General features: G+C 41.2%; 1 protein-coding gene across 7 annotated transcripts in view; it reads right to left on the bottom strand.

The window, feature by feature from the left end:
* Nucleotides 1–14183, bottom strand: part of LOC122550039 (sickle tail protein-like) — a 710262-nt gene that overhangs the window by 16702 nt on the left and 679377 nt on the right. For all 7 annotated transcript variants that reach the window (XM_043690462.1, XM_043690463.1, XM_043690464.1 and 4 more), the window contains one exon: nt 1784–1903. In XM_043690462.1, the coding sequence (XP_043546397.1) occupies nt 1784–1903 (120 nt within the window). The remainder of the gene's footprint in view (nt 1–1783; nt 1904–14183) is intronic.

The raw sequence follows: 14183 nt of genomic DNA, 5'->3' as shown, positions 1-14183 counted from the left end.
GAGGAATTGGGAATACGGGATGGCATTTTTGCAAGAGGCCATCTCTCCTCCCTGACCTATCACCTTCATCTCCTTCCCCACTGACCTATTGTACTCTATGCTACTCTATCCCCACCCCCACCCTCCTCTAGCTTATCTCTCCACGCTTCAGGCTCTCTGCCTTTATTCCTGATGAAGGGCTTTTGCCCGAAACGTCGATTTCGAAGCTCCTCGGATGCTGCCTGAATTGCTGTGCTCTTCCAGCACCACTGATCCAGAATCCATGTGGGTGCCCATAGCCACTTGTTTGACTTGGCAGAAGTGAGATGAATTAAAGGAGAAATTGTTCAGTGAGCGAATAAGTTTACCCAGGCAGAGGAAATGGTGGGGGATGGGCAGTGCTCAGGTCTCTGGTCGAGCAAGAAGCTGAGAGCCTGCAGATTGTCCTGGTGGGGAATGGAGGTATAGAGGGATTGGACATCCATAGTGAACAGGAAACAGTTAGGGTCAGGGGAACTGTAAATTGTCAATATGGTGGAGTGCCCATCGGAGGAATTGCAGATGTAGGTGGGCGAGGTCTGGACAAGTGGAGAGAGGATGGAGTCAAGTTAGGAGGAAACGAGCTCAGTGGTGCAGGAACAGGATGATACGATGGGCCTACCAGGTGCAATCCAGTTTGTGGATTTTTGGGAAGGAAGTAGAAACCGGATTTTTGGAACTGGGTGACGAAAAGGTTGGAGGCAATGGGAGCAAGATCTCTGGAGGTAATGAGGTCAATGACAGCTCTGGCTTGATGTTTGGATGTGGGGTCATGGTCTGGGGGGATGGGGGGGGGGGGAGCAGTACGAAGAAGTGTCCGAGGGTTGGAATTGACCCTCCGTAGGAAAAACATCAGTGCGCTAGACTACAACCACACCACCTTTGTTGGTGGGTTTGATAACAAGGTTAGGGTTGGACCTAAGAGTGAAGTGCAGCAATTTCAGAAGGGGACAGGTTAGACTGGGTGAGAGCAGCAGATAAATGATACAACCAATGATACAACGTGAGCAGCTTTTAGTGAAGAGGGATTGGTTATTTCTTGCAAATTGTCTAATGAGTAAAAAATAAACAGCTTCAACAGAAACAACTAAATGCATATTCAATAGTGTTGGACATTTTTGGTACTCAATAAATTAATTCTATTTTAATAGACCTAGAGAAACATGTACATTCTATTTTGCAATTACTGCATCGTTTCCTTTAAATAAAAATGAAACATGGGAGTTAGAGAGCAATAAGACTGGGAGCTTCCTTGTCTTACCACCATATGGAATTGCAAGGCAAGTATAATTTGCTACTTATGTTTGTATCATAAATAAAATCAATGTAACGGATTGAAGGGAAGAAGGTGGAAGAGAGAAGTGGGTTCATGCAATAGATTTTACTTCCCCAAACCCGCAGAGCGGGCCAACTTCTACCTTCTCAGCAGTATCATTTTCTGCCTCAATTTGGAAATCTGTTTCTCTGGCCAGTGTTCAGAATTAAAATAAAGCATTTAAAATCATTTTATTTTAGTATTTAACCCAATTTTAAAGGAGAAAATTTTAATTAACACTTAATAGAAAAAAATTAATATCTGGTAAAGGGTAGTGTTACTCAGCATTGAAATGTACACAATCACCTTAGAGCTTACTTAAAGCATATAGGGAAACATATAGGGTTCAAAGAATGTTAGAAATCAGAGCACAGAGATGATATTTGATTAGTATTGAAGCAGAAAAGATTGGAGCACAGCAAGATCATAATCTGTAACCATTGATGTTACCTTCTTTTCTTTGGCTGATAATAAAGCTGTGGACCTTACATCTTTGGCTTGGATTTCAACTTTCGGTTGTTCAACAACTGTTTTTGAACTTACATCCGTAACTGAACATTTCTGGAAAGCCTGAGAGATTAAAGTACATGAAGTTAGCTAAAAATCATATCATTTTAGTGCAGAATCTAGGAATTCCACTACTGAAGCTCAGGCACAAAAAAAAAATCAAAATCTGAGGTCAAATTCTTGCTGTGAGGTTAAAAATTACACCCACTTCAAAATTTAATCAACAAGCACAGGGCACGGTATCACCAATTCAACAGCAGACTGCTCAACGTCAACAATGACCAAGTTTGTGAAAAGTTTAAATGCAAAGATAGCCGTTTTAAGTTTACTGAATATCAACAAAGTCTGCAAATGATGTCAGCTGTGGCTCAACTGGCAACACTCCGAAGACTGGCTTTAAGAATGAAGCTCCTATACAGCAAACTCAGTTTTCATTATTTGCAAGAGATAGAAGCAATGGACTTCCTGCAGATAACAAAAGATATCCCCCCTATGTTCTGCAAAAGACCAAAGCAGGTCAGATGAGACATTAGGAATTTCAAAAAAAAAAGGTGGGGGGGGGGGGCCTTGGGGTTTGGGGCCAACATCCTGAATATACAGATATGTGGGTAACAAATTAGCAAATAATGAGGACCTTAGCTATTGACAGATGACTGTATTGTTGGAGGTCATCTCGTTCAATGAGATGTAAAACTGAGCCTCTGACTGTCCTGGAAAAAGCCCTGTGACTTTTATCTCTAGTATCCTCACTAGTATTTATCGGTTAACCAGCAACTCTAAAACAGATAAGGTGGCCATTACTGCATTGCTGTTTGGGAGCAGTTATGCTGATATTTGCTGATGTGATTCCTGCATTACAACAACCCTTCAAAAGTACTTAAACAAATGTATAGCACTTTGCAGTAACCTGACGTCATGATAGATACTTTATAAATGCATTTTTTCCCCAAAGATCAACTTCCAATTGGCAATTACTTTTAATAAAAAGGGAACGGAACACAAGCTTTGGGAAGGTTCACTGCTACTGCAGAGTGTGTGTTGTTGAGACTATATCTGGAGTAGTGTGTAAGTTTTGGTCTCTTTATTGGGGAAAAATAAAACTGCTTTAGAAGGAGTTCAGAGAAGGCTCACTCGGACTGTATCTGTGATGAAGGGTTTACATTTAGAAGAAAGGTTGAAACAGATTTGGCCAATATTTACTGGATGTGACTGTTGATCTTATTGAAAACTAAAAGATCTTGAGGGTACTAGATAAAATGTATCCTGGGAGGATGCTTCCTCTTGTTGGGCACATTAAAACAAGAGGACAGAACATAAAAATGAAAGGTCTTACTCCAAAGTTAATTACATTTTGGAATTCTCTTCTTCAGAAAGTATTGAAGGCTGTGTCTTTGAATATATTCAAGGCAGAATCAGATTTTTAATGGACAAGGGAGTCAATGTCTTTTGGGTGCAGACAGGCGAGAATGAGCGGAAACCAAAACCAGACCAGCCATAATCCTATTGAATGGTGGAGCAGGCCTGAAGCACCAAATTAACTACTCCCATTCATACAATTTACAACAGACAATAGGGCAAATTTAGAGTTTGCCTCAAAACTACAATTTGTTTGAAATAAAACCTGATATCACAAATTGGTGTAAAGGCTATACAGGGCCCTGGTGAGACCACACCTGGAATACTGTGTGCAGTTCTGGTCTCCAAATTTGAGGAAAGACATTCTGGCTATTTTAGGTTCACGAGGTCAATTCCTGAAATGGCAGGACTACCTTATGCTGAAAGATTGAAGCGACTGGGCTTGTATGCCCTTGAGTTTCGAAGACTGAGAGGAGATCTGATTTAGACATAAGATTATTAAAGGATTGGACACTCTGGAGGCAGGAAACATGTTTCCGCTGATGGGTGAGTGCCGAACCAGAGGACACAGCTTAAAAATACGGGGTAGACCATTTAGGACAGAGATGAGGAGAAACTTCTTCACCCAGAGAATGATGGCTGTGTGGAATGCTCTGCCCTAGAGTGCAGTGGAGGCCCAGTCTCTGGAATCATTTGAGGAGGAGTTGGATAGAGCTCTCAAGGATAGTGGAATCAAGGGTGATGGAGATAAGGCAGGAACAGGATACTGATTAAGGATGATCAGCCATGATCATATTGAATGGTGGTGCAGGCTCGAAGGGCAGAATGGCCTACTCCTGCACCTATTGTCTAAAAACAAAAGTTACTAAACAGGCAGGTTCTTCCTTTCATTCGTAGGATGTAGGCATTGCTGGCTGGGCCAGCATTTATCACCCATCCCTAGTTGGACTTGAGGTGGTGGTGATGAGCTATCTTCTAGAACCATTGCAGCTCATGACTGTAGTGGGTTGGAAGGGAGAAAGTTACCATTTATAGAATACATCAAGTTGCTGAACTAAGTACTAAACAATGTTAAATTCATGTACGACAGCTAAATGGGTCATCTTCTTACAACAGATTTGTATACAAATAGAATTTATGCATTAAATGTTACATTCAGAACATCACAAATTCTGTTAAACATTTTATTTTTTATGGTACAAACTGTACATAGGTGTAAAATGAGATACTTGGCAACAATACTGAATAACAATCTCTATGGTGAGGTATCCCTTTTTGGCAACAGATAGAAATCATTCCACAATGAACCAGAGTTGAATCATTCATAATACTTCAAGCTTTTAGTGTCACAGACATTGGTAAATATTGTCCAATCTGTAAATGTTTGCAGTTATTCCAAATCAGCATACCCTCTGACTCATCTTGATCAACATATGGGATCATATTGAAAAGCACTGCACATAGGTTCGCTAACATCTCTCCCAAGCTGACCCCATTGCTATGGGACCTGGAGAGTCATCTTTGAATTCCACGTTTACACATTCTATAGTATTTTCTACACAGGTAACAATTTAGCTTTAGATTAAAAAAAAACACCTTACAAATTGAAATATAGATTAAATTTGTTCAGAATCATTCTTTTAGAAATGAATAAGATTTCTGAAGTCCACTATTAACACATGTTGTTACCACATCTGATCAGGATACAAAAAAAATGTTTCCCTCTCCCTCACCCCTCCTCACTTCATACCCATTGCCTGGAGCTCAAAAATTCCTCAAGTGCACAGATTGCCTTCTGTGCAGGACTTTTGTAAGCTCTTTAAGTTCAATAAAGAGAATTAAGTTTTTTTTATATAAGAAGCAGAGAATTTACTGCAACAAGTGTAGAGTCAGAGTCATACAGCACGGAAACAGACCCTTCGATCCAACCAGTCCATGCCAACCAGAATCCCAAACTAAACAAGTCCTACTTGCCTGTGCTTGGCCCATGTCCCTCCAAATATTTCTTATTCATATCTTTTAAACATTGCAACTGTACCCACATCCACCATTTCCCCTAAGTTCATTCCACATACAAACCACAGCATAAAAACAAAATTGCCACTTACGTCTTTTTTAAAATCTTTCTCCTCTCACCTTAAACACATGCCCCCTAGTCTTGAAATACTCCAATCTAAGGAAAAGACACCTGCCATTAACCATCAACACCCCTTATGATTCTATAAACCTCTATAAAAGGTGACCTCTCAATCTCCTACGCTCCAGTGAAAGATTTCCCAGCCTATCCAGCGTTTGCCCATAACTCAAACCCTCCATTCCCAGCAACGTCCTGGTAAAATCTCTTCTGAACCCTCTCCAGCTTAACAATATCCTTCCTATAACAGAATGACCAGAACTGGAACCGTACTCCAGAAGAGGCCTGACAAACACCCTCTACAACCTCGACACAACAACCCAACTCCTATACTCTAAGGTCTGAGCAGTGAAGGCAAGCATGCGAAAACACCTTCTTTAATACACTGTGTACATGTGATACAAACTTTAAAGAATTATGTACCTGAACCCCTAGGTCTCTGTCCTACAAAATTACCCAAGGCAATACTTTTAAGTGTACAAATCCTGCATTTTTGTGTTTTACCAAAATGTATTACCTCACATTTACTCAAATTAAAATCCATCTGCCACTCTTCAGTCTAGTGATCCAATTGATTAAGATGTCTTAGTAATCTTCGAAAACTTACTTCAATATCCACTACCATCAACCTTGGTGTCATCCACAAACTTAATAACCACGCCTCCTATATTCTCATCTGAATCATTTAGATAATGACAAACAACAGTCAATCTGGTACTGATCCCAGTGAAACACCACTAGTCACAGGCCTCTAGTATGAAAAACAACCCTCCAAGTCCATGAAATGACCTTGGTAAGTAGGGTTAAAGAGAATACCAAGGCATTCTATAGATACATGAAAAACAAGAGGATAACTAGGGGGAAGGTAGGACTACTCAAATGTAAAGGAGAGAACTTGTGCTTGGAGGCAGAGAATGTGAGTGAGATTCTAAAGGAGTACTTTGCATCGGTATTCACCCAGGAGAAAGACATGGAGGATTGTGAGATGTGTGTGGAGCATGCTAATATGCTTCGTAGATCAAGAAAAGAGGTATTGACTCTCTTGAAGAGCATTAAAGGTGGATGAGTCCACACAGCCCAATGGTAACTACCCTAGGTTCTTGAGAGAGGCAGGAGCAGAGTTTGCTGGGGTCTTGACCAAGATCTTTATATGCTGGAAATGTGTTGCTGGAAAAGCGCAGCAGGTCAGGCAGCATCCAGGGAACAGGAGAATCGACGTTTCGGGCATAAGCCCTTCTGAAGAAGGGCTTATGCCCGAAACGTCGATTCTCCTGTTCCCTGGATGCTGCCTGACCTGCTGCGCTTTTCCAGCAACACATTTCCAGCTCTGATCTCCAGCATCTGCATACCTCACTTTCTCCTCCAAGATCTTTATATCCTCATTAACCACTGGAGGGGTCCTGGAGGACTGGCAGGTAGCTAATGTTTGTACCTCTGTTCAAGGAGGGAAATAGGATAATCCAGGAAACTACAGACGAGTGATCAGTGGTTGGGAAGCTATTTGAGAGGATTCTTAGGCATAGGATTTATGCGCATTTGGAAAAGCATGGCCTAATTAGAGAGAGTCAACACGGCTTTGTGCAGGTCAGGTCATGTCTTACTAACTTGACTGTCACCTCCTCGAAAAATTCAAAGGTGATCAATGAGGGTAGAGCGCTGGATGTTGTCTACATGGAGTTTAGTAAGGCTTTCAACAAGGTCCATCATGGTAGGCTCAGCACAAGATTAAGATGCATGGGATTCAGAGTATTTTGGCTGCGTGGATTCAGAATTGGCTTGCCCATAGAAGGCAGAAGGTTGTGGTGGGTGTTATTCAGGCTAGAGGTCTGTGACTAGTGGTGTCCCACAGGGATACATACTGGGACCTCTGCTGTTTGTGATATACATAAATGATTTAGATGAAAATGTAGATGGGTGGGTTAGTAAGTTTGCAGATGATACAAAAATCGGTGGAGTTGTGGATAGTGTAGTAGGTTCTCAAAGGATACCGCGGGATATAGATCAGTTGCAGATATGGGCAGATATTGAGGTGCTACACTTTTCGGAGATCAAATGTCAAGGAAACGTATACAGTTAATGGCAGGACTCTGAACAGCATTGATGTGCAAAGGATTTTGCGGTTGTAGTCCATAGCTCCCTGATAGTAACCACACAAGTAGATAGGATGGTAAAGAAGGCATAAGGCATGCTTGCCTTTATTGGTCGGGGAATTGAGTACAAGAGTCAGGATGTCATGTAGCAGCTTTATGATACATTAGTTAGGCCACACTTGGGGTACTGCATTCAATTCTAGTCACTACATTATAGGAAGGATATGGACGCTTTGGAGGGGGTGCAGAAGTGGTTTAGCAGGAAGGGTAGAGGGTATGAGCTATAAGGAGAAAGTGAGGTCTGCAGATGCTGGAGATCAGAGCTGAAAATGTGTTGCTGGAACAGCGCAGCAGGTCAGACAGCATCCATGGAACAAGAGAATCGACGTTTCGGGCATAAGTTTCCTGAAGAAGGGCTTATGCCCGAAACGTCGATTCTCCTGTTCCCTGGATGCTGCCTGACCTGCTGCGCTGTTCCAGCAACACATTTTCAGGTATGAGCTATAAGGAGAGGCTAGAAAAACTTGGGCTGGTTTCGCTTGAGCGGTGGAGTCTGAGGGGGGTTACTTGATAAAAGTCCATAAAATTATGAGAAACAGATAGGATGGACAGTCAGAATCTTCTTTTTTTAAAACCTGAATTGAAATGTCAAATGCATTTAAAGGTTAGCAGGGAAAATTCAAAGGAGACGCAAGGTGCACTTTTTTTTAAACACAGGGTCTGATAAGACTCTGGAATGCATTGTCAGGGTGGTGGTGGAGGTAGGTACATTAAAGGACTTTTAAATAAGCACATGAATATGCAAGGAATGGAGATATGGATCAAGGGCAGGCAGAAGGAATTTGTTTCATTTGGCATCATGTTCAGCACAACATTGATGAGTGAAAGGCCCCTTCCTGTGTTGTACAGTTCTCTGTTCTACATTCTATCACACGGTCTGATTTTGATTTGGAGATGCCGGCGTTGGACTGGGGTGTACAAAGTTAAAAATCACAACACCAGGTTATAGTCCAACAGGTTATAGTCCAGGTTATATGTCGCTCCGAAAGCTAGTGTGCTTCCAATTAAACCTGTTGGACTATAACCTGGTGTGTGATTTTTAAACTTTGTCTGATTTTGTTAAGCCAATTCTGTATCCAATTAGCAAGCTCACCCTGAATCCCATGTGATCTAACTTTACTAATTAGTCTACCAATTAGTCATAGGCTTTACTAAAGTTCAAGTAAACAATGTCTACCGCTCTGACCTCAATCTTCTTGGCTAAGTGGGAGGGGAAAAAATGCTAGAGTTTTTTTTATAATTTGGGGTGGCACAACGGCTCAGTGGTCAGCACTGCTGCCTCACAGCACCAGGGACTCTGGTTCAATTCCACCCTTAGGTGACTAAATGTATGGAGTTTGCACATTCTGTGTCTGCATGGGTTTCCTCCGGTTGCGCCAGTTTCCTCCCATAGTCCAAAGATGTGCAGGTTTGATGGATTGGCCATGCTAAATTGCCCATAGTGCCCTAGGTGAGTTAGCCATGAAAAAATGCAGCAGTAGAGGGATGGATCTTGGGTGGGATGGCCTTTAGAGGATCGGTGTGAACTCGATGGGCTGAATGGCCTGCTTCCATACTATAGGGATTCTACGATTTCTATGAAAGTAGGAAATAGCACTGCAGATGTATGGCCTCATTTGTGCCACAAAAGGCAGATCCATTTCTGTATAGTTCAGGTTTTATGACACAGTGAAAAATGTTAACTATGTGGATTGTTTGAATGACACGGTCTTGTGAAAGTGAAGTTTTCCAAAAACTATCTTCAAACAGGTTAGGTAAATTTAAATTGTTGTGCATTGTCCTTTATCTAATGCTTCCATATGTAATATTACACCAAGCTTCAAATGTTAGTAGTTTGCAGACCAATCTTCTAAGACAATGTAAATTTATATTAGTGAACACAAATTCAATATTCAGAGAAAAAAAATGAAAATTGAATTTAATACAAATAAAAATACCAACACAAAGCATAAGAAATGCAAATCTGACACACAAATCAGGAAAGCATTAGAAGTCATAACATAGATTACAATCATACTGCACTGCATTTGGTGGAATTTCTAGAGAGGATTACAGTATTCTAGTTACACTTCTCTTTGTGACAGGTTTACTGCAGAAGTTTTTTCCCCAGCTGCCTGTGAGCACTTTAAATCAGTCTTGACAACACTTTTCACCAAAATGATACTATTTGAAAGAAAGGAATTTACTTTTAAGACAACGTGAATACAAAGGCTCCATTATCTTTGTTCATCCATCGAATTGTTGGGAATCAAAGTCTGCACAGCTTCCAGTCAGTGATACTTTTGTCCAAGTGTTTTGCTTTGCATTTTGAATGACAGCCATTTTTATAACATCTTTTCTCCAATTTTTATATTTTGAAATAATTATATTCGTCTGTAGTTCATTTTTTGCTCCAATTTGATGATCATGTTATTAATCTCTGAATCGACAAGATCACTGGGTTAGCTGCCTAACCTGTTTCTGGGCATCATCCAAAGCGGCTTCAATATCAGTGCTCAGAATCAATGGCTGACTTCACTCCCTGTGGGCAAAGAATCTTTGTCTACTCAATGCCATCAAAAAGCACAGCCTCCTGGAAGAAATCCAAATCTGTGGAGATACTGGCACTCTCCCGTTAGAGTACCTGTGCATTTTAGATTAGATTAGATTCCTACAGTGTGGAAACAGACCCTTCGGCCCAACAAGTCCACACTGACCCTCTGAAGAGTAACCCACCCAGACCCATTCCCCTCTAACTAATGCACCTAATACTACTGACTTGTGTTTCTTGCCATTTCTAACTCCCCTGGCTTATGGTCATCTTGACAATTTGTCAACTATACAAATTGGTTTCAGTGACTTTTTTTCAAACATACATAATATGTTTCAACAGTTCATAAATTCAATCTTCATATAAAAAAACATTTTGCCAGAAGCAAGGCGTGGGCTCTCATGTCACAAATTGGCAGGTTATACAACAAAACAAACTCTCACTGATCAAGAATATCATTTTTCAAAGCTCTCAAAGGCATCATTGCATAACCTGCATTTAAATTGTTTTTCAAAAGATATTTCTATATCCGCAAAATGGTAAAGTAATTATTTTAATTAAGTAGGAGTTGAAAACCCTCTTTAATGACTTATTTTAGAACATTTAAGAGAGAATTTTGCAGTGAGGGTGAACTCCCCACACAGCCTGTGCAGACTTGCTTCTCAGTCTTACAAGAAACTTTTTATCACATCACTCACTGTTTTTGATTTTGGGATGGAATCAGAAATAAAATGCATTTGTGTATTTTCTAACCATAAATCCCAGTGTTGCTAAGTACTTCAAAAGGCATTAATAACGTGTTTTGTTTGATATCTTCATCATATGTAGAAACGAGCAGCACAATGCTAATGAAATGCTACCAAGTCATTTATTAGATTAACTCAACCATAAGCATTCATTCCAGCTTCTCCATACACAGTGCAAAATAGCCAGTTGAGACTTTATTCACACCACAATTTGGCTTTCTTTACGAAAGCATTATGTACCTAGTACACTCAGACAGACAGGCATAACAATTTTGCCATCAAAGTAAAGAAAGGGATACAACACAACAGGTGCTGCAAACTTCTTATTCACATCAGCCAATACACCAAAGACCCACTGCAGGTAAATTGGGCTGACAGGCATTTCACAATACAGCATTCAAGTGGAGGTCCCAGCTTTCCTTGTCATGTTAAGCAGCAAACGGCACTTGTCAAGCAAATCGCAGCACATGTGCCAGGAAGAATAACGTGCAAAAAAAAGTTTGTGAAAACATCCATGAATAATTCATAATGATGTTGTATCAAGTGTGATCAAGTAACCAGCTGACAAACAAGTTCTGATGTGGACATCCTTTCAAACACATAGCTAATACAATTCCCCCACTCTAAAGTTAGACTGTACCAAAACTACTCAATGTACTGACATTTCTTTGGAAGCACATTTAAACAGCACAATTCATCATTCACAAGCAGTTTGCTTTTCTCAAACTATCAGCACGGTGTCTGACTGAACAAAGGAAGATACATTAATAAAAATTTGTAACTGAGGAATAACCATTTTTTTAAAAAAGTAATGTCGGTAAGTGAACATACTAGTTGTACTGGAGCTCCATTTTGAAATATACAAGACATCACTAATGTCTCTTTCACAGGTTTCACGGTTTCTTCTCTCTTCTAGGAAAATGGAGCAGTTACAAAAGCTTTTCTTTTCCCTTTCCCATATTTTATCATTGCTAAAACCTTACTAATGCCGATTTTCATTATTGGACTGTCTATATTAGAAGATGGTTCTTTGAAACAGGCATACAGGATTTACAAATACAGGTCAGAAGCAAGGAAGTTACAATAAATGTTTTGTATAACACTTTCAGCCTCAAATTGGTAGATTTTTTTCTGACTCTGGGCATCAGTTGTTCGAAAGGGTGAGGAGGCTTTAGGAAGTGTTCAGAAAGATTGATGGGAATGAAAGAAGGGATGAGGGTGTGGGTACACAGGAAAGGCTGGGGCTGTTATTTTTAAGGAAAGAAGGTTGAGACAAGATTTGACAGATGTTCAAATTAATGAGGGATCTAGATGAATTGCACAAAGATAAACTGATCCCACTGTCAGAAGGATCATAAAGACAGTGGAAATTGACTTAAGGTTAAGAACAACTTTTTTTAATGCAGAGAATCATTAGGTTCCAGAATATACTACCTGCAAGCAAGGTGGAGGCAGTGTCAACCATAATTATCAAAGAGGAATGGGATCAGTTCCTGAAAAGGAAATTGTTGCAGGGATATCAGGAAAGGGCGAGGGAGTAAGAGTGAGGTGCTTGTGCTGACGACCATCTTAGACATGACAGGCCAATCAGTCTGCGTCGATGCTGTATCCCTTCAACAGTTCTACGTGACCTATTGTTTTGCTGCTAAATGTATGCTTTATATTGCAAAGAAAACTCAGCAGTGATGGATTAATTGTGCCTCAAAGTAGCAAAGCAATCACACCAGCATAGAAAGTCAGCTTTCTAAATTCATAAACATGACCAAAGACCCTTACTTGATGTTAGTGAAAGATTATTTGCAGCCAGCCCATTATTAACCTAACCCAAGATCCAAACTTGGCTGTCATCATGATTTGGAGATGCCGGTTTTGGACTGGGGTGTACAAAGTTAAATCACACAACACCAGGTTATAGTCCAACAGGTTCAATTGGAAGCACACTAGCTTTCGGAGCATCGCTCCTTCATCAGGTGGTAGTGGAGGGCTCCTTCATCAGGTGATAGTGTGTTAGGATTGAGCCCTCCACTACTACCTGATGAAGGAGCGACGCTCTGAAAGCTAGTGTGCTTCCAATTAAACCTGTTGGACTGTAACCTGGTGTTGTGATTTTTAACTTTGGCTGTCATCAGTAACTCATGATCAAAAGGGACCCCAGGAAGCTACCCCCTAATAGTTGTTTTGATGCCTTCAACAGCTCTGCTATTGGTTTATTAGATTGCTGGTTTGCCTCTATACAGAGACTGCTTGGTGCACTTCAATTTAATACTTTGGCTGTTTCTGATCCTGAAGTCTTTAAAATTCAACACATCTACACAAAATCAAAGCAAATTATACAGGAGAATTCATGGTAAAGCACAACATTCCAGGGGCCACATATGACTCCATAAGTGTTCAAATTGATGCAGTTTAGCACTTAGTTGCCATTTATACACCCAGACAGCCGCTCTAATGTAAATGGCAATGAAATGTAGTAAATTACTGATGTTTTCACAAAAGTGAGAAGAACAGGGTGTTAAAATGTTATTTTGAAACTTTATTGCTGGAACAGCACAGCAGGTCAGGCAGCATCCAGGGAACAGGAGATTCGACGTTTCGGGCACAGGCCCTTCTTCAGGAATGAGCAGAGAGTGTTCAGCAGGAGAAGATAAAAGGTAGGGAGGAGGGACTTGGAGAGGGGCGTTGGAAATGTGATAGGTGGAAAGAGGTCAAGGTGAGGGTGATAGGTCGGAGTAGGATGGAGGCGGAGAGGTCAACAAGAAGACTGCAGGTCAGGAAGGCGGTGCCAGGCGGGAGGGATTCGGCTGAGACAAGGTGGGGGGAGGGGGGATGAAGAAACTGGTGAAGTCCAAGTTCATCCCCTGCGGTTGGAGGGCCCCCAGTCGGAAGATAAGACGCTCCTCCTCCGACCGTCGCGGTGTTGTGGTTTGGCGGTGGATGAGTCCAATGACCTGCATATCCTCGGTGGAGTGGGAGGGGGAGTTGAAATGCTGTGCTACAGGGTGGTTGGGTTGGTTCGGCCGGGTGGCCCAGAGGTGCTCTGCGATGTTTTGTGTTATGTTGCTGAAAATATTACTGATGAAATACTTAGCAGTTGTAGTAAAATCATGCGTATACTTAGGATGAAGAAGATTATGAGTACCACATATGCTTGGTCCAGTTCTTGTTGGATTCATTTGGATATCAAAGTTGAAACTTTATTGCTGGAACAGCACAGCAGGTCAGGCAGCATCCAGGGAACAGGAGATTCGACGTTTCGGGCACAGGCCCTTCTTCAGGAATGAGCAGAGAGTGTTCAGCAGGAGAAGATAAAAGGTAGGGAGGAGGGACTTGGAGGAGGGGCGTTGGAAATGTGATAGGTGGAAAGAGGTCAAGGTGAGGGTGATAGGTCGGAGTAGGGTGGAGGCGGAGAGGTCAAGAAGAAGACATT

The sequence above is a fragment of the Chiloscyllium plagiosum genome, chromosome 5, assembly GCF_004010195.1.
Source record: "Chiloscyllium plagiosum isolate BGI_BamShark_2017 chromosome 5, ASM401019v2, whole genome shotgun sequence".
NCBI lineage: Eukaryota > Metazoa > Chordata > Chondrichthyes > Orectolobiformes > Hemiscylliidae > Chiloscyllium > Chiloscyllium plagiosum.
This window is presented reverse-complemented; position numbering and strand designations above follow the sequence as displayed.